The sequence below is a fragment of the Anolis sagrei genome, chromosome 1 (assembly GCF_037176765.1).
Source record: "Anolis sagrei isolate rAnoSag1 chromosome 1, rAnoSag1.mat, whole genome shotgun sequence".
NCBI classification, from domain to species: Eukaryota; Metazoa; Chordata; class Lepidosauria; order Squamata; family Dactyloidae; genus Anolis; species Anolis sagrei.
Genome location: NC_090021.1, coordinates 84584226 through 84606212, shown reverse-complemented (window position 1 = coordinate 84606212; position 21987 = coordinate 84584226). Strand labels below are relative to the sequence as shown.

Here is a 21987-nt window from a genome sequence, read left to right as displayed (position 1 = left end):
CAAAATAAAATATATGATAGAGATTGAAATGACTACAAGAAATTCCATTATAAAGTACTGATCCTTTTGTTCCCTCTTACAGGCACAAACTTTTTTGTGGCATGAGTGACTTGAGAAACTGCAAGTTGCTTCTGGTGTGAGAGACTTGGCCATCTGCAATGACATTGCCCAGGGGTCGCCCAGATGTTTTATCATTCTATGGGAAGCTTCTCATATGTCCCCACATGAGAAGCTGGAGCTGACAATGCAAAGATTCGAACCAACATCCTTTTGTTCAGCAGTACTGCTGGCACAAGGGTTTAACCACGGGCTCCAATGCACAATTGAAAATCCTGCTACTTAATTCAATTGAAAAGAGCCAACTTCATAGCTCTGGTGATTGAAGTTCCTCCACAGTTTCCTCTGTTTTTCTGAACAGAACTAGTAAATGCCATCTCTTCTTTAGGGTTTCATCACTTGTTCAGTCATACAAATAATTCATAGGGGCCAGTACTTGGGGTACCACAAGTCGTAGGGTATATTTTAAAGGAGGGCAAGGACAAGCCACCTCAGAATGCTCCTTGCCTAAGAAAACTCTAAGAAATCAATGGGATTGCTAGATATCAACAGGTGACTTGAAGGCACACACACAACCACTAACCAAGATGCCTTACACTCCCATGACACCTTCAACTACTGAAAAAACTGAATGTGACATTTTTGGTGTTATGCCTGTTTGACAGAGTATGAATAACCAGCAAATGCTACATGCACTGTGCAGCTGGCAGCCCCATGAGGCCAGAGTTTTTAGCAGAGCTTTTAATGGTCTAATTTTGCAATGGAAGGCAGATATTCCAAAGCAAAACATCTTCTGTTATTTACAGCTAGGTGTTCAGGCTCTGACCTTTTGTCTCTTAGGAATATGATTGTGAAACACTTCACCCTCCACATCGTCATCTTATTTTGAAGGAAATAAGATTTGGCTGCTTATCTTTTGATGAATATACAGTCCAGAAGATACTCTGTACAAAATTTGGGTGGATTAAGAAATATACTTACAATCAGTATTGATTTTAAATTTATCAGGACCTCAACCAACTATCTATTTGAAGCCAATACACAGATATCAACATTGTGACATGAAAGTCAAGAGGATGGGCACTTACAATATTATCCCATAGGTGGGAGGGAAGGGGTGGAAAGTGGAGAAAAGTGGTGGAAAGTGTTCTGAAGAGTGGGAACCCTTCTACCGTGACACGGTCTGTCTTTGGGGATAGTCAGCCATCCCATGACATTTCACTGTCCTCTTCCGGTTTTTCTCCACTTCCTGACACTTTCTTCAATCAGGAGTCAGGGAACACCCAACTCCTGAAAATGGAGTCATCTTACTGAATGTGGCTGTACGCTATGGGATGACCTCCATGGGACTCCATTTTGCCAGTGAATGAAGACGGTTAGAAAGCAGGGGAAAGTTAATGTGGGATAATGTTCATAGACTAAGAATGTATACACTGGACTAGTGCAGAATCTTCTTGTAGTGCACTCATGCACTGTGTTCAGCCTAGGTGACCTTCTATTGCATGTTGCGGAGTTTTCTAATGTTCTTTGGGGCTCTTCAGATACACAGTTCTGATGCTACTCAGGAAGGCAGTTCATTAAAGTGTAATGGTTCTGCAAGTTCAGATTGGCAAGAGCTCTGTTGGAAGGACCAGGGGAAGTTCCAAGTGGAGGACAAGGTGAGGGCAGCCAAAGGTCAGCAAGAAGCAGTTTCAAGTGCAGAGTCTGCTAGGCAGAAGTCAGGAGTCTAGAGCAACAAACAGCAAGAGACAAAGGCAGATTGAAAAGCAAGGCCAGATTCTGAAAGGCAGCAGTCACAGGAGGACTGAGATAAGACAAAACATGGCATCTGTGGTTATGAATACTTTAGCAACAAGTTTCTCTGACAAGAAAACAAGTCTTAAAAAAAAGTTATATTATTCTGCCTGTGCCCTGCTGGTTCTCCAAGCCTGTCTAGGCTGATAAGCTGTTCTGTCACCCTCTGGTCAATACCTATGGGAATGTGTGCAAACTAGATATTATTGACTATAGCTCCCATAAATCTTAGCCAACATATCTAACATAGTGGTCCAACAACATTTGAAAGACCACACAGATCATATCATCTACTGAGCATAGTACAAATTGGTCCAATAGTGTTCATTTCAGTTCTCTAAAGGCTTCCTTAGGGGGGGAAAACATCCTAAGTAAGGCATTCCAATGCTGTGTCAGATCCTGTGGTCTGAGGCATCCAGTATTTGGCACATGACTTAGCATGTAATCTATATATACAACAGGGCATTAGGATGGCTCTTGATGTCAGCTTCAACCTCCCACTTTGAACATAAAAACTTCTGGTGATTCAGAGGCTGAGCACATACATGCCAATGCAAGCAGTCTCTGTTCACATGATGTATATACTACCCCACCCCACCCCTACACACACACACACACACCTTACATACAACACAAAGGGGTTACATAGGCCAAGTGGGGTCCATAGACATACATTAATGCACATTGGCTTGAGCTCAATTATGGTCCTATGGTACCCTAATGCATGTATATTTTCCACACTGAAAGCATAAAAGGATCAACTCCAACAAGCAGCCACATCCATCAAAAGGCAGAGAGCTAAACTGCATGCTGTTATTTTGCTAATGGTAGGTCTAAAGGATTTCAGAAACTGTCCACCAGCTTTGATGGATTAAAATGGGTGACAAGAATGAAACAATCCAAAGTATATGCAAATGTGCCAAAGTATATGCAAAACTCAACACAAAAGTGCACAGGAGAGGAACATTTTCTCCTGTTACCTCCAGGTTTCTTTCCTTTCCTCCTTTATAACAGCTGCCTATACTATTCTTCTCCCTCATTCTCATCATGTTCTTTTTCAGAGGTTGTCCCCTTCTCCCCCTCCATGCAACTTCTGACTAAACATATTCTCCTCTATATTGTTCTTTCACAATGCAAGGCAAATTCCTTGTCCTAGCCTTTGATTCCCTCTTCTTCACTGCCTACATATACTTGAAGTTATCTTCCCTTCTCTTCCCTATTTTTCCTCTATTATTCCTTTTTCTCCTTCTCCTTCCTACCCAATTCCCCTGACATGGGTTCCTACTAATCCTCATTTTTCCTTTTCTGTCTCTCACATCCTGGCTCTTTTGCCTTCTCCCGATCTCTCTGTTTTCTTTCATCCCTTCCCCCAACTATTCCATTGTATTTATCATCCCCCTTCTCTTTCTTTTTGACTCTTTCCCAGACTATCTTTCTCCTTCTCTGTCTGCAACCGTATCTCATTTACTCAACCAAAAATATTGATGGATGGAAGGAAGGAAAATGACACAGTGGATAATGGGAGCAAACTTGAAAAAAATGTTTTGCTTACATAGGGACTACAATATGTTAAAATCAGTGTTCAGAAAGTGTTAAACGTAAAGCTGTGAAAACCTCAATGCTTCCTTCTTGTCTTTTCTTTTTTGTTTTGTTCCCAGAATTGCTTGGAAAGCATTCTCTGGTTAGATTCAAAATCCAATTAGCTCTTAAGTGCAAGGTTTGTGGAGCGATTTTAAAATTCAGAACCTGGGAAAGTTGGTTAACAAACAGAGGAGTATTTTCTCATTTGTTAGACTTTGGGCTTATTGGAATGACATATTCTGAGCTATCTCACCAGGGTCTTCCCTTTGTAATATCACCAGGATACAGTCTTGTGACATAACTGGGGACTTCATCATATGGGCAGTAGAGAAGCAGGGTAAAGCAAAAGAAAGTATTGGGAGGAGTGGGGAAAACATCTCACCCCATTATCTCTCAGCAGAGTCTGTCTTGAGGGATGGCCAGCCATCCCACAACCTTTCCCCATCTTCTTTTCATTTTCCCTTGCTTCCCCCTCACTTTCTGGAAGCAGGAGTCGGGTAACCCCTGAATCCAGAGAAGGGAGTACTGTAGCACATTGGCAAGATGGTGTCCTACAGGCGACCACTGGGCAGCTATCAAAAATGGCCATGCATCATAGGATGACCTCTGTGGGACACATTTTTGCCAGTGTGTGAAAACAAAGATAACACAGGGGAAACATCCATGTGATGAAGGCCTAGATGTCAGCCCTAAGTCTTATTTCTGGCCCTGAACTCTCATGGCCTGGATTTTTCTTGATCTGGCAGTTCTAGGACTCAATAACACTGAATATTAAAATTGTTTTTAAGCTGAATTAAATGCAAAACTGCTACTGAATGCTTAGACGTATTACCATTACCTTGTGATGGACATATGAGTAAAAAAATAAAGGAGAATGGCTGTTTTTGTTAAAAACATCAATTCATTGGTAACAATTTAGATCATGTTGAAATGTGGAAGGGAGATTGCACATATGTATGACCTAAAATAAGGCATGTGTCTTCAAGCTGACTGTTGATTTTTAACTTAGACATGATTTGCCATTGCCTTTCTCTATTGTTCTCTGATCATCTATCTTCCAAATACTACTTAGGCTTGATGCTAGTTAGCTTTCAAGTCCAGACAGGATCTAGTATCTTATGGGTTAGCCCCACGTGTGTATACAGAATGTCTCCTAAGTTCAATCGACTTACATCATCTTACCTTTTCGTAATGTATGTATTTCAGCTAAATCCTTCTCATTCTGCTGTTTCTCCAGATCACTTTGACATTTGAGCTGTAATCCCAAAGATGGAGTGTCTTGGTCTGAGAGCCCTTTTTTGGTGGCATCTCCAGAGAGACCCTGAAATTGATACCAGACAGCAGAATTAATTTATCCACACAATCAGTAAAAAATTATATTTTCAGCAAAGTATGTAGAAAGAACAATTGTTACATTTTACATTATTTATTATGAGTTTTATTGACCTATCTTTGTCAGAAGGTCAATCATAGCATTTTCTTAGGCAAAGAATAAATCATGATAGAGTTTCTAGCAGCAGCTTTATCACTAGTGTATGTTTGATAGCTTAAGGAAGACTTATTTGGTATATGTGAGATGTACACACACACACGTGTTAGGAGTGACCCAAGATATTTTGCTGACTGAGGCAGAATACCATATGGAGTCAAACCTCCCCACGTTATAATGCATAGTACCCAAAGTCAGGAAAGCTTTTTTGACACACAGGGCAGAAAATCCTTCAATCAGGTCTAGCAATGAAAACTAACATTAAGAACACCCCCCCCCCTCCGCCCCAAGTTGGGTTTAATCCTAATTATATCTCCTATACACTTGAATTGTACAATTCCACTAATTGGCATGTGCGTGGCCACTTCAACTCTGGGCAAAGGGAAGCCCAGGGACTGCATCTAGCCCTATGTATCTTTGCATTCCCTAACTTCCCTAGATTGTGCCTTTGCTGGTAAAAAAAAAACCCAACAAGAAAGTTGTTTATCCAGGAAGTCTCAGAGATTTTCCTTACAAATTGTTTGTAGATTCCCTGCACCTTAAAAAACAACAACAAAACAAAACAAGATTTCTATGTGACCCCAGGTTTACTAAGGAAGAAAAGCCCCGCCCCCTCCTTGCCAAACTTACAGAGTTTCCTATTTATGCTCTACTAGTTGAACATAGGGACATTTGAATGTTTGACTGTAATTGAGCATAATGCCAGTATAATTTATCTGCAATTCTACTGTAGACAGGTATATGCTAATCTTCTGACTGAAGAGACTCCTCCAAATACTAGCCGTCATATTCCTGAATCACAGTATTATGATGTACACACAAACTTTTCACAAGCAGTTTGATCCATCTTTTGGGAATCCTTGTCCTATATCACTGAGAACAAGAGTTAAACCTTCAAAGCCAACATTGCCCTCATCTGCTTTAAATTTGTTTTGCTCTTTTAGATGGGTTTTCCCTCTCCACAGTAATCACCATAACATGTGTCCAATTTCTCATTTTGAATTGTCCTTAAGTAACCTACAAACAAAACTTTATTTAATAGACATACCAAGTGGGAAATTTCTCAGCTGTAAAAAAAATTCTACAAATAATATGATAATGTTATCAGTCAACACAAATCTTTAGCCTTTAGAAGTCTCTACCACCTACGTTTCCAAAAGACATTGTGTGTATGTGTGCCTTCAAGCAGTATGCTGAGTTATGGTGATTCTTAAAGGCATTAGGCATAGAAAATAATATTTAGAATTGCAATGTTTAAAAGTAAGCAAAGTTCAATTATGGACTTTAAAAGAAAGTTTAGGTAATTAAATTAATATAATTATTAGAAAGTAATTAATTAGAGGTCCAATTCAGAATTTAGTCCAACAGAATGAAGTTAATTAATGAAAAGGTGAAACCAAATTGTGAAGGAAATCAGTGAGCATGTGCATAATATAAAATGGTTGGGATTTGTGGTCATTTATCCTACAGAGCTGCAGTGCAATAAAAAACTCCACAATGAAAGATTTGTGCCAAAGCATTTTAAATCAACAGTTGTAGCTTTACATTTTATGCCCCTATAGCATCTGCAGAAGAAAAAAAAACACAAAGCTATGAAGATAAGATTTCCATTGATGGTAAGGTAAGTAGCTCAAGAACTGATGAGATGATACAGAACATAAGAAGATAAGACAGAACATTTTACTGGAAGGTACAGATGAAGCACACAGACAATATCTGGAAAGTGTCCACGTCACATCTATATGCAGAAGTCAGAGAGAAAGAGAGAGTAGATGAAGACAAACAGAGCATCAACCAATGGAAGATAGTACCTTTTTCTAGGGACTAAAACACCTACCACCAGAAAGATATCATTTTTTTTTCACAATTATGACTTATTATTGAACTGACCATCTTTCCATCTTTATATCAGCCTGTAGATAGATATCCTGGGGTCATCTCCTACTGACTGTATCAACACCCAGATTATCAATTTGACAACTTTTGGCCCACTGGTAGCAAGATTCTGTATGTCCTAATCCCCCATTTCACCTGATTACAGCAAGTATCATTAATAATATCACTTCTTACCAGTAATATTTACACTCAGTACTTACTAAAATTCTTAATCATCAAAGGTATTATTATTTTTGTTTGGAAGTGTTTGCTCACAACAATATCTGTGAATTTACCATATTTGATCAATAAAATAGTAAAATGCTAATAAACTTATACATTATTTTAAAAAAGTAGTGGTCTCTTTGGTTCCATGATGCTGAGATCTAGTACTTTGATAAAGTGATTGGTAGGAAGCAATTAATTTGCCACAAGGCACTATGGATTCATTCTCCTCTTTCTCTTCCTCCTATTTTGGCAATGCGAGGGATATGTTCTAACTAACTACTTAAAGGTACTAATTTGGTATATGTCTACTCTTCTGAGTGATAGCCCTATTGCTTGTCATTATGTGCTTCCAAGTCACCTTCAGCTTATAACATGGAAAGATTTATTCAAAGATTTCCCAATCCTTTCCTTCAAGATTGCAAGAATGTGGCTTGTCCGAAGTCACCCTGTAGGACGGCTATGGCTGAATCCTAACCTCTCAGGACACATCCAGATAGCCCCTTTATTGCAGAAACATCCGCAATAAAAAGGGGTTGTCCAGATGACATTTTGGGCAACCCACAATTAATTCGCCACAAACCAGGACAACGCTGATTTGTGGCAAATTAATTAGTAGTGGATTTATTCCACACTATCTTTGAAGGCATGGGATAAACCCACTACAGTCCAGACACCATTCCCACAGTTTTCCAGACTACATTAAAATTACTAGCAAAATCTACTGTTTGTATAGCCAAACATTTTGGATATTTGATTTTAAAAGTATAATAGTGATATTGGAAGCTACCATGATGTGGTGGTTTCAGGGTTGGACCAGGACTCTGAGGGTGCTTCCACACAACCCTTTATCCCAGGAGCATCAGCATTTTAAAAAATGGATGTTCCTGGGCCCCTATCCACACACACCCCAGAAAGCACTTGTTTCCTGGGGTGGGTGTCTAGATGTTCTTCCGGGACTGGCCCGGAAGAACATCTGGACACTCAGTCCAGAAATTGCGTGCTTTCAGGAGTGTGTGTGGATAGGGACCCGGGAACATCCACGATTTTAAACTCGGACGCTCTGGGGGAAAAGGGCTGTGTGGAAGTACCCTCAGAATCCTGGTCCAACCCTGAAACCACCACATCATGCTGGCTTCTAATATCACTATTATACTTTTAAAAATCAAATATCTAAAATGTTTGGTCATACAAACAGTAGATTTTGCTTGTAAACTTTTTTGGGATAAAATTGTATACTAGGTTCCCTGGTGTCCTCATGGAAAACAGTAAATGAAGGCAGACTGTAATACATATAGAAATGGGGAAAGGTGGTTATTTTTTAATTCTAAAACTTCCATGAAGACAAATTTTCCTAATTTATGCTTAGCTAGTCTCTCTGACCCCCTCCTTTCAATTAGTCATCTCCCTTAAGGATAGATATCCTTTGAGAGTTATATTACATACTGCATCAATAATATTATATCGAGCCAGGAGACTCCTGGATTTGTTCTGCAACAGTAGTAATAAACCAAAAGATCTTTGAAAAGAAATAACATAATACATTATTCAAAAGTTCATCATTGTTTGCATGCTCAGAATCGACACAATAGTTCATGGAATTAATAGTTGTACTTATACAAGTTAGGTTGTACTAATGGTCTGAGAGATACAGCATGTAAAGAAGGTTAATAGTACTATAATGTTATAGTGTATGACCATATTTGAATATAATTACAGCTTAACCCTAAAGGCTCATTTGCCTTGCCCCTAGTCATCACAATATAACAATACAGATTTTCACTTATGTATTTGATTACAAGTGCCATAGGGACTTGTGTTGACCACTAGGGCTGTGCAAAACTTCATATTTTGGAGATTTGTATGATTTGTTAATACTGAATAACTAATCCTATCAGGACCCCACCAAAGCATGAAAAATCAAAGCAGACGCCTCCAAAACATTCTGAGAGATTAGTAAAGATTTGTTGTTTCAGAGAGTTTCAAGCTGTTTTTTTTTCAATGTAACATACTCTGTAATTGTCTGGGGTGGGAGGGGACTGGAGTAATTGATAACAGCAGTTGCCTATGGTTTTTTTTTCATTGCCAGGCAATAAAAAGAAGAGCCAAGAAGAAAGCCAATCACACAGCTTTCTGCAGAGCTGGTCTTTTCCCCTCAACATCTGTGTTTCTTTGTGGAGTTAGTGGGAGAGAGAGAAAGTCATGTGCTGATCATTCTGTGTGTTTGTTAAAACTCAAACTTGTAACTTTTTTATTTTTCTTTCTGTCCCTTCCTATCCAGTCTATAGCCTTCCTCTGTTGAAATTATCCGGCCCTGAACTTACATTTTCCAAATTTCCATGTTCCCTCCCCAAACTTTACCGTCCTTAGTTCCCCACAGTTTTAATTTTTTTTTAATCAGCTTACTGTGTTTGCTTATTGCTTATAAGTCTCATTGATATGAAAGTGATTTAGGTTAATCACATGTTTAATTGAAAAAAAAATTAAAATCAGTGGATAGACTGGAGTGTTGTGTGGATAGACTGATTGTTCTGAAACTTGGCAGGCTTGCTGCCCTGACCATTTTGTTTCACTGGGCCACAATTTAAGGGGAAACTTCTTGTAGTTTTTTTTTAAACAGTTCCATCCCAGCTTACCTGTCTGAACGTATCTCTCCTTACGAACCATCCAGGAGTTTAAGATCGTCTAGGGAGGCCCTGCTCTCAATCCCTTCTTCCTCGCAGGCGCACTTGGTGGGGATAAGAGACAGGGCCTTCTCAGTCCCTCGGCTGTGGAACTCCCTTCCCAGGGATATTAGATTGGCCCCTCCCTCCTGACATTTCAGAAAAGAGTAAAAACCTGGCTCTTTCCTGCATAATTGGATAAATACAGTATGATGAAATAACAAACACAGAATGGCTTAGATGATGCAAATGGATAAGGAGTTCAACTGGTAGACATTAATTATTATAGTTTTAATTGGTTTTTATATGGATTTTTATTATGTGTATTGTTATGTATGTATATTTATGGCATCTAATTGTTGCCAATCTGTACGCCACCCTTAGTTGCATTCGGGCTGTAAAAGAGTGGGATAAAAATGCTATTAAATAAATAAATAAATAAATGATGGTGCAAAAACTCAAGGGGATACGATATCTGTTGGAGTTTTTTTTTCAAAAAAAGTTATTTGTAAAAAAGTTTTTTTAATTCCTAAAAATCAGTGGATGACCAAAACATTATGAAACTCAACAGGCTTAAAGTCATACATGTCACCTACAAGTGTGCCAAGTGTCATCCTGTCAGCCTCAAAAATTCCCCATTGCTGTAAATGGAATAAATCTTAATGAAACAATTGTGAAGCTTTGGAGATTTGGATTACTAATTGGAACAGGACCACTCCAATCTTTGTGAAATGAAGTGGGGATCATCCGAATCTCCAAAACGAATTACCAATCAAATTTCAGCCACTTTGCATACCTCTATGGATAACTACATGAACAGAATGGTAGACTAGATAACTCTTTGATATGTTCCTACATCATAAGTGAAATTTGCAATGTCATAAGAATTCAGCTAACCATCGTTGATGAAGCTGGCTTGTCTCAACTATATTATCAACCACAGTTTGTACAGTTTTGGTTAAGCTACTAAACTGTTTCATTGGAAAACTAAAGTATACACTTCAAAACTCACAACTGCAGCCAAATAACAGGAGGGGAGAGAAAATGTGTGAGCCCAGGGGAAGGCTATGCTATTAATCATAACATTAGCATTTCATCTAAACACAGCTGATATGGCACATCCCAGACTTGCTGAAGCCACAAGGTAGCTAAAGGAAAAGCTTACTGCAGCAATAGTTTCCACCATGTCAACTCACATTTCATTTGACCAGGTTTCTAGCAAACCCAACGTCACACATATGCACGTTACTATCTTTGAAGGTTAGTTAGTTTATATTATATAAAGTCTAGTTGTAACCATTAAATAAACAATACAATGCCTATTTATTGACTTCTAGTTAAAATACTGAGAAGATTTCAGAATGGTAACATGATCCATTTAAAAAGAGGAATATCTGCAGTTGATCTAGCATTTTTTAAAAAATAGGTCGATAAAGAAGATTATGGAATGGTTTTTGTGCGGGGAGCGCATGAGAACCATATATCGCTTTGAAGAAAAGTAAGTAGACAGAAATTGAACAGTCTGATGTAGTTGCACAATCCCAGAGAGAAGTGATACATTGTTATATGGCTGCAAACTACTTAAGTGAAGAGAATGGCCCATTTGTTGGAATAATCAGTACTGGACATTGCATTACCACTTTTGAAGTACATTTATTATAGTTACCCATGCTACAAGACACAGATCATAAACCTTTAATGGCAGTCTTTAAAGAGATATTGGCAAGTTCTTTGCAGTTTTCAAAAACTCAGGATAGCAACTGCAAAGATCTTTTCATCAACTGTCACCCATTATCAATGAATCCAATAGCCATTAAACTACTGCATATCAAACATAAGATGCTGCCTTACACCAAGTCAGTACACTGATAGATTGTTTGCACTGGTTTCAGATAAGAATCTGGCAGTCTTGATACAGCAATGCAAGATCACTGTTAGAGAAGAGCATCATTTGTTCTCTGTTTGGAGGGGGGGGGGCGGGTACCCAGAGCTTGATTAGACCTGCTAGGAGAGATATTTAATCAGCATGGTTTTGAGCATAATTTTTGTTCCTGAATGTTTCCAAAAATTACAAAGCAAAACCAGAGCAGTATTCAGAATGTAGACAAAAAAGAAAAACCCAAGACTGGAGACTTTTCTGATTTGGGTGTTCTCTGTTGCTATGGTGAGTTACACACCATGAAATGACAACTCCCATTTTGGCTAACCAAACATGCTAGATTACTTCATGGCTGTCTGGAGGGTGGGTTCTTGCTGTTTTGGGGGACCCTTCTCATGCTGTAGAAAGGAAACTTATGCGGAATGTAAAGCATCTGGGTCATTGTTGTTGTGGTTTTTTTAAAAAACAAGTTGCTTTTTGGGGCTGAAAACATATTTGAGGATGTAGGACTCAGTGGGAGTCCAAAAGGCTGCATTTCCCACTCACTCAAAAGGCTGCATACAACTTAAAGACTGTACAATTCATACTCCAGAGATACATCTGAACATCGATCTATGAGAAGATACATCTTGTCTGCTCCATTCCTTAAAAGAGATGAACAACCTCTTTTGCAAACAAGGGGGTGAATTCCAGATTAAGAGTTTGTTTGTTTGTTTGTTTGTTTGCTTATTTACTTTGTTTTATATCCTGCCCCCTGTCCCTCATAGAGGGACTCAGAGTGGTTCCTTGGAAGTAAAGGCAAGGAGTAGGGTCAAACAAAGTGGGCAGTGTCAGGTGCAATTCTTACCACTTTGGACATTCTCCAGATGTACAGTCCAAAGCTCCTTCTTGCTTAAAGCACAGCTCAGTACAACAGTTACTTGTTCTTTGAAGCAGAACTCAATACCATGCCACAAAATCCCAGTGTTTCAATAGCTTCTTATTCGTTCTTGCTGATTGCTAGTTGCAAAAACAGCAGAAGGAACTTGTCACCTGTGGGCTGCATCTCAACTCAAAGCAGCTGTTTGTTACATATGTCTTAAAATAAGTGTAATTGTGTCAGAGAAAAAAGTTTGTTTTTAATCAAAAAGACAAAAGATCTTGCTAAGCTTCTATGCTTTTGCCCAAAGCATCTGTTTACTATTAATTAGATGCCTGTCTCTTTGTGTCTTCAAGTCACCTGTTGATTTATGGAACCTCATATTTTTCATAATGTTTTCTTAGACAAGGAATACTCAGAAATTGTTTTTGCCAGTTCCTTCCTCTGAAATATAGCCTGCCTGCATGATTCCTATAACTGAAGTCCACATGCCTTTAAAATATAATGTTAGAAAAGCTTGAGGATGTGTGAAAATTTAGATAGAAACATAAACAACACAACAGCAAGCCAATACTGCCTTGTTTCATTCTGAAAAAACAAACTATTTTTCAATTGTTCCTCAGTTTATGCACAATGGCTTTCCTGTCTGACCTGTCAACAAAGTTGAATTTTTTTCATACACATTGTGCATAATAGCTCTCAAGAGTACTATGAAACATTGTAGGCACTGACAGGGTCCATCCCTTCCAATGCATACCTTCTGACTGAGGATATCAAACCTTTATTTTCGAGTCCACTGGGCAGTGTGCACATGAAAATACATGTATCTAAAAGTCATCAGTGTGGCCATTGACAATAAAAGGAATCCTCATGCAGGCTTATTAGCATACAAGACAGCAGTCGTACTTTAGTTTTATTTTCCTGGGGAACTTGGACTGTAAAATAAAATGTGCATGAATATTTTCAGCACCAAGTACCTATTAGTCATGCCTAAAGAGAAGGTTCAACAAAAGTCCAAAGTGATAATCTCATAGAAAGCAACTATGTTGTGACAACACATTCGAGCCACATTAGTCCAAAAAGAAAATGACATGCTGCAGGGTACATCTCCCCCTTTGTTCATCCAGGAGTTCAGCAAGCATAGTTAGATTATGCTGGGGCTGAGCAGGGATGGAAATGAAGAAGTTTTTTGGCTGTGGTTCTCATGATACAAATCTTAAGTTCAATGTGATACATTTTTCATTAGCTGACCAGAAATATGGTCTTGTTGAAACTTGTAAGATATTGGAATACACAATAAATATGCCATTTTCTATATTGAACGTGGAATTTTCTTGTTTCTCCCATAAAAACCATGAAGTGTGTCAATTTTCCTAGAATTATTAACCAAAACCTGCCCCCCTCCCCTCTTTCTCTCGGAATCACCAACAGCTCAGACTGCATCAGTGAATTGTTTGGATGGGTTGTCCCAATGTACATAACTCCTTTCCATTTTAGTGCACATTCCGCTAGTTTGCACTAACCCAGTTGCGATGAATCTAACCTTTTGCCAGGAAGGCCGAGGCCTTAAAGACAGTAGCTGACATGTTCAGAGATAGGCATGAGAGCTAAGAGGCAAGAGGGAGGAGTCAGCCGACTCCTGATTGGCTAGAGCAGTCAGGGGCGGAGTTAGCTTTTAGAGGGAAAAAGCTGTGTCTTTTTGACAAGCTGGGAGAGAAGAGCTTTAAACATCGTAGAGTGAAGAAGTATTTTAGGGAGAGGGAGCTGAGGGGAATTTAGACAGGGAGAACTTTTGAAGTGAGCCTTGGGGATTAGAGCATAGGAAAGGCAAAGGTTCCTGTGTCACTGTACTTAGAAGGGTCAGTGAAGGAAAGCCTATTTTGCTCTGTGAGGCAGTCAGTGGGCTGTTCTCAGAGACACACTGTGTCAGTGAAGGGAGCAGTGTGAAACAAGGAACTCACAAGGAACAAAAGTTAAAGTCTTTAAGAAGAGACTGCTTGTCTAACCAGCTAAGCCTCTGAAACGCATTACGCTTTTGTACCACTCTTATTAAGAGTTGATTTGTTCACCAAGTTTAAAATAAACCTGTTTCTATTTTCATCTTTAAATTGGTGTCTGCCTCGGTCTGTCACTCTCAATAGATCTCAGCAAGCCTAAAAACAACTTAATTTCAGTCCAGTCAGCGAAAGAAGCAGTAATTGAAGAAGAACTTAGGACTTAAATACTCTTTACCTATTTCACATTCACACTTATGTTTTCCTCAGACATTAATTGAGGTGGTGGCGGCGAATCTACTTAATTACATCAGTCAATAACTACATCACAGTTGGTCACTCAATAGTATTATTACTGAGGTGGGATAAGAGAGTCTTTCCCCCTTTGCCATAGTCATTTATCTTGGTTAAAGTAGTGTCCAGCTGTACGTTAACACCTTTACATTGTTGGGCAGAGGTGGTTAAGTTTTCCCCCTGCCCAAGGTGGCGTTTATCTTTGTTATACCAGTCTTTGCAAAATTGTTTGTTTATCTGTTTAAACAATCGCCATTAATTACAGATTAGCAAACTTGATCACTTCACCATTTAGCATTAACTCCAAATATAGACAAATAAGTGAGAAATAAATGATTTAAATACAGATCCATTGAGTACTCCTCTGCTTCCATCACCTTGTCACCAAGACAAACCATTTATTGCTACTAGAAATGGAAATAATTTTTGGAAATATTTGGAAATATTTGAAAAAAATGTGATTCTTGAGAATCAAGAAACACTGGGGAGAAGAATCCTGGGTGGATGAGAATTCTCATAGTCCAGGACTCAATCTACACTAAATGCACATGGTTGTTTTGTACAGAAAATGCTGTACATTTTTTGTCATTTTTATAGTAATTTAAAAGAAATCCTGTATAAGATAGTATATAAGCTGTCAAAAATGTAAAAAAAAATAAACCATCAAAAATGTGAAAAATTAAAAAAATCTGGAAAGAGATCCGCGAATTAATAAACAAGATATTGGATATAAAAATAGAAATGAAAGCTGAATATTACCTCTTGGGAATATTAGATTTTGAACTTGAAAAAAAATAAAGACAAGCTCTTTTTTCACATGGTGACAGCTGCAAGAATTGTAATAGCAAGAAAATTGAAGAATAAAGATTTACCAACAAAAGAGGAATGGATAATCAAACTTTTAGATATAATAAATATGGATTCCCTAACATGGCACCTGGAAAATAAACAGAAGACAGGGATAGCCAGGACAGATTGGTCTCCAATCAAAAATTACTACAAGATGAACTAAATTCAGACATGTGAGAATCAAGACTAGAAAGATAACATTAATGTTTCTGGGGCAAAACGGATGAATAAGATCAAGAACTCTCCTGTGACCCAACGTTTACCCTCCCACATCTCCTCCACCCACCCACATCCCTTCAGTCCCCCCATCCCTCCTGAACCCTTCCCTCCCCCCTAAACCCTATTATTGTTTTTCTTTTTAATGCAATAGTTAAGTCTAAGTTTTTGATTTCTGAAACTTGGGTGTACCCCATCTTTGAAAGCCCTTAATAAATATTTTTAAAAAAAATGTCAAAAAATAATGTTGGGGATATCAAGATAAGGAATACTACTTTTTCACGTGTAAAGAATTGGACAAGAAACATGGATCATGACAACAGCAGCAATAATATTACTACTACCTCTGAGGATGCTTGCCATAGATGCAGGCGAAACGTCAGGAAGGAATGCCTCTAGAACATGGCCATATAGCCCGAAAAAACCTACAACAACCCAGAATATTATTTGCGTGAACTTGGAAGTATATTGAAGCACTGACAATTGATAAGGTTGCTGAGTGAGCCCAAATTGCCAAAGTAATGGGGTTTCTAAAGCAGATTTTCTGAAAAATTTGAAACTATTTATGGACCTTTTTGATCAATTAGAACTCTAGCAATGTAATCTGTAGTTACTACTGATTAATATTTTATGTAGTTGGAACTATAAAGCCGGAATAATTCACTTTTTCTTTTTCTTTCATCCTACTTAGGACTGGGTGAACAGAATCCTATTGTGTATCAGTTAGTTAGTATTTAATGATTTAATATTGTTTTTGAATACAGCATGGTTTCTGATGACTTCATTTAAGATAGAAGAAAGAAAGAATTGTTAAAGTTATTTTTTGCTTTTTTTGGGAAGAAAATTAGCCCTCGCAATTCCTATTCTCTGTCCGTTCTTTTAAAAGCTATAAGAGTATTTTCCCTCTTACTGCATGACTATTACATTGCTTAAGCTTCTTATGGTTGGTGCTATACTTCTTAGCTGAACCTCTTTTACTATGAGATTTGAGTTCTCAGGAAAGATATGGCCTTTTTAATGATACATTTCAATGTCTGTTGTGGGTTTTAACAGCTATATTGTAATTTGTTTTATGGTCAGTATTTTACTGTCATTTTTCAAAGACTGTTTTCATTTCCCATATCTGCATAAATTTGATTTTTTGCATACTCTGCTTAAGAAACACATAAATGATAAATTACACTTTCATTGTAATCTTGAAAATGCACCTAAATTGTTTACTTTGTCATGTGCAAAGATAAACAGATGGAGGCGCCACTCTACTCTTTCTTTGAAAAAATAAATTACCTTTGTGGCAATGCAAAGGAAACCACTAGATGTCTCTCTTTTCTGTTTTATACTCATTTGAAAATTAGCACAGCCAAGATATTCCATTTTAAACTCTTTATTTCGGTGGTCCATAACTCAACAGTAAAAATTCACTGCAGGCAAAGAGTTGTCATAAAAAGATCCAATCTAGGAGAGGGTTTTTTTTCCTCCTTCTCCTCCTGTCCTCTGCCGAAGACTTGAAAATATGTGAGTCTGCATAACAGCAGGACAAAATGGTTAACTAGATTCAAGTTTGTCTTTGAGCACTGGTAGATCAAATAGCAGATAAATTATGAAACATCACCCCAATCCTGTGTGAGTAGAAAGTATAAGAAGGAAAAGAGAAGTTATAATTAAAAGGAACATAAAATATAGATTTTATGAATTAAAATAGTTTATTTTACCTTGTTGGTAACTGGTCAGTTTGCATGCAAAAGTTACAATAACTGGGCTGAACTGGGAAGCTGTGATGGAGGGAAGCTAAGAAAATAGTGAATTAATTAATTAGATGAGATATGCCAAAACACATTTTCCTGTTTCAGGTGATAGGCGGGCCATTTAAAAAAAAAGAGAGATATGGATCAATCCGTGATGCAGACCCAGATGCCAACCATGTTTTCTCTGACAACACTATACTGAAACAAAATGGCATCAACAACGTTAGGAGTTTAAGCTCCTGCTCATTCTCCCATGTGAAATAAATTATCATGGCTAATAACCGTATGTATGTATGTATGTATGTATGTATGTATGTTTTAGCTGCTCATCAATGACAGGATGTCTGCCCTATTATTCAACTAATTTTTGTTAATGATCTCTGAGTATTTCTCACTCTGCTGTTTACATTTGCCATTCACTGCCAACCCCATGTATTTAAATAATCTTCTAAATGGAAGACTATTCTATCCATATAATAGATGAAAATTCTGAGACTTTAATGAGCTATTTTTAAAAAATCAAACATCATACACTTTCCATTTTAATTAAGTACCATAAACATTCAAAAGCACTTATAAAAAGAAAGTCTTTTGCCCATGACTCCCTAGGGAATCATCTATTTCCCCTTCACAATTACTGGCTGATATTTAGAATAGTACAATTGTGAACGTACTATAATCTGGCAAGTTAGTTTCATTCTGCAAGCTCTCCATTTTAGCTCTCTGCTAAACATGGAAGTATGACCTGACATTATTTGAAAAACTTTCTGGCTGGTAGAAAACTGCTCTGCATATCACAGGGCAATGCCCCTGTGGTTATCAAAGGGATTTTAAACATGACATGATCAAAGGAAAGTGGCCTTGATTAGAAAGGAGTTAGTTAACCCACACCTAATTGGTCAGGTCCAATGATATGTGCTGGATGCTTAGATGCACATAGATTAATCCTGCATATGAATAAACTTAACTTTCTTGGTAGAAAACACTAAAACTCATCCATACACAAACTCATACAACAACAAAAAATAGCAAAAAAGAAAAGAAAAAAAGAGAGAGTTTCAAACATATGGTGTGCCCACAGCAACTGTGTCATGGAGATTTCTGAGGGTAAGACTATGGACCTCATCACATGTAGGGTTTCCTGTTTCTAGGCACTTTAAAACTGAGTCCTACAGAGGCCATTAAACAACACAAGACTACTTTTGAGAGTTGCCCATGGAACTCTGGTTTTAAAGTGTATGGATATGGGAGTTTTTGGAGTCAGTAGCTTTCAAATGCAGACCTCTCTATTTGCTTGGAAGCGGGGAAAGATGGATGATGGCAACTGTCATCAGATGTCTCAGTTATATTTTATGAAGGCAAATGGAGCAGATGATTGCTGTTAAAAGTAGGAGTAATGCATTTGATGGGAGAGATAACATTTTTTTTAAACAACATGGAAAAGCATGAAACGCAAAGCAAAGATGGTCCCCTCTCCTTTCTCCTCTCATGGGAGGAAGTCCTATGTGACTCTTTGAAAGCCACCCAGTAGGTTTTCATGGCTGAAAGAGGAAGTGAATCCTGGTCTCCAGAACCATAGTCCAATGCTTCAAGCCTATACAACCTGTGGTTCTACAGATATTTTGGTCTCCAACTCCCAGAAGCCCTAGCCAGCTTGTCCAATGATTGAGAATTCAGGGAGCTGAAATCCAAAAACCTGGAGGGCCGCAGGTTGTGCAGGCCTTTTCTAAATGGTACATTATATTGGCATTGCAGTTGTTGTTGTTGTTGTTGTTGTTGTTATTGCTTACCTGCCTCTGCCAATGGCTTGAGTCAAAACAACAGCAAACATTACATAGTTAAAAGTGCATATAAAATGATATATGATACCTATTAAAACTATCAATGCAAACTTTAAAATTCACAATTTTAAAATAATCTGAGTAAGAAAGCCAGAAGAGCCTGGTGTACAGTGTTTTTTTAAACTTGGACTGTGTATTCAGCCATCAAATCTGGCAGGTTATTCTGCGGTTTGGGGCAGTTGAAGAAAATATCCTTTGGGTAATAGCTGTTAGTCTAGTCCTAGATAAGCAAAGAAAATATCTTCCAGAGGACCAGTATATACAGTAGTAGATGGGAAAAGGTGAAGCACGGTATAGAGACATCCAAAGTCCCCAAGAGTTATCTTCATAGAAGATGTGACAGGTGATTGATTAATGCATGAAGTGGGGGAAGTTCAGGCTTTGGGCAGTATGTGGACCTTTTAGGCCATTTATAACTTTTTTGGAAAAAAAACCATTTGAAAAGAAATTCCCTAAACATCCCCAACACCTCTTTAGTGTCATAGAGGTAATTCTATTATGGACTGGGGAGGCTGCTTTGGGCTCAATAGAAGTAAAACTTCCTCATGGCCCCGTGGTTAATGCTTTGATTGTTGTCCACCTTTCTCTAGAACAATGGTTCCCAACCTTTGGTCATCAAGATGTTTTTGAACTATAACTCCCAGAAATCCCAACCATCTTGCCAACTGTTAGGAATTGTGGGAACTGAAGTCTAAAAAACCTGGAGGAATAAAGGTTGGGAATGACTGTTTTACATTGAGTTTTTATTACTTCAGGACAGGTGCCTCTCTGGTGTGAATAATGGCAGTATCCTGCTTGTCCCAAAGAAGAGAAGCCTTTAGCTAAACCAGCAAATAATGAATGAAGGCTCTGAAAAAGTTCTAAAAACATGTTGTTTTATTTATTTGGAGAAGTTTTCTTTGTGATTATCAAATGATTGTCAGCATATGTGATGGCTTCATCTAGACGGAACCATTACACATAAAGTAAGCCCATGAATTATTTCTTTCTGTATTGGTGAGAGAAGGTGGGTGGCTAAGTGTCATGTTTCAAACTCAAATGACAATTCCCCTCATCACATTAGAAATTTAGGAGGACACACTCTTCAAGTTCTTTCTTACTAGTAGATCAAAGTGAATTGATGAGCTACTATAAAGTTAGTGTCAATCTATGTTCTGTAGCACAAAGTCAGGATAAAGTAAGAGAAAAAACACTAAATAGTCTCTCTGTTCCTGGGCTTTTATATCTATTTTTTTCTTTGTAAGGTTGCCTATCTTTTACTCTTCTAATAGAAAGAGCAAATGGTAAGTAGAATCACTCAAGCTATTTGAGCATGTTTTCTTTGATAATGAGAAATATGCTCTACATGTTTTATTACACATTTTGCTGGCTGACTGATTCAGAACTACACCACGTTTTGCATTTTTGTAACAACTCTTCCTTGCTCTCTTTACTTATAAAGAGAAATGACACTGATTAACTAGTAAATCAAGTGTCTGGCTCACTTTATTTTAATAGAACTGTAACTCAGTCCCCTTTAATGAAACTGCCTTTTTCTGCCTTACCTCTGTAGGTTCTACTGACATATCTAGAGAGAGAACTCCTTGCACTAGTAATTGGACGATACTGAACAACTATTCTGAGTTTGTTTCCTACATGGATGTCACAGTAAGGCTAAAGCCGGAAGTAGTACTGGAAATCATGAGAATGTCATGCGCGCACAACTGCACAACATTGTCTGAAACTGTTGCAAAAGTCAGTGAATGCGGCAGAATGCTGGGACCTTGTGATAAAGTTCTTGTCTGAAACGAACCCTGGAACTATGAAAATCTATGTTTCTGTGTGTTTCTTACATGAGACCTGAAGGTTGCAGATTGTCTATATCTGTGCTATTATTATGAAGTTTTATCTATATTGATAGCTTTGATGCATCAGCTTCATGAGATGGGGAAAAACCGAAAAAGAAAGTATGTGGTGCCACATTTTCCTAATACCCATTCTATGGTGATGTAAAAGTCAAGGAATTATCACATATCCCCCAAGGGAAATTTTGCAAACTGTCACTCACATCAGCTACTGATGCCTTCCCCTCACCATATTACCCAGAAGCATGGAGAGCATGACCTGCTGTCATATCCTTCAGTGATACTACATGTAACCAAACCCATGCACCATGAACTAATATCCACTATTATTTTAACATGGGAAAACCGGAATGGGGGAAAATGAATGGTCATGTGAACAAATATCCTTGTATTCCATAGCCATCTGAACTAATTCATGAACCATGAAGAAAAAACATGGTGTATATCTCTAGGGGGAAAATAAAAGTTTTAGAAAACAACCATCTCAATAGAGAAACAGATCAGAAAAGCAGAACTTCTTTTTTGTTGAGAGGCTGTTTCAGAACCTCATCACAAAGGGCAAATGCCTATATAATAATGCACATCGAAGCAGCAGTCTTTCTAAAAAAAAAAAATGTGTGTCTGAATTTTTCTTGCCTAATTCTTCCCATGCTTTGCTAAGCAATAGATTAATCCAGCTGGTTCACTAAAATCATTAACTGGAAATTATTGGAGGTTTTATTTTTTTGGAGCAGGAACTATAAACATGTATATATCTCTTACTGCATAATAAGCCAAGAAAA

The 21987-nt window shown here is 37.9% G+C and overlaps 1 protein-coding gene across 1 annotated transcript in view; it reads right to left on the bottom strand.

Moving 5' to 3' along the window:
• Nucleotides 1–21987, bottom strand: part of THEMIS (thymocyte selection associated) — a 76334-nt gene that overhangs the window by 1468 nt on the left and 52879 nt on the right. The window contains exon 5 of the mRNA XM_060753317.2: nt 4615–4753. Within this exon, the coding sequence (XP_060609300.2) occupies nt 4615–4753 (139 nt within the window). The remainder of the gene's footprint in view (nt 1–4614; nt 4754–21987) is intronic.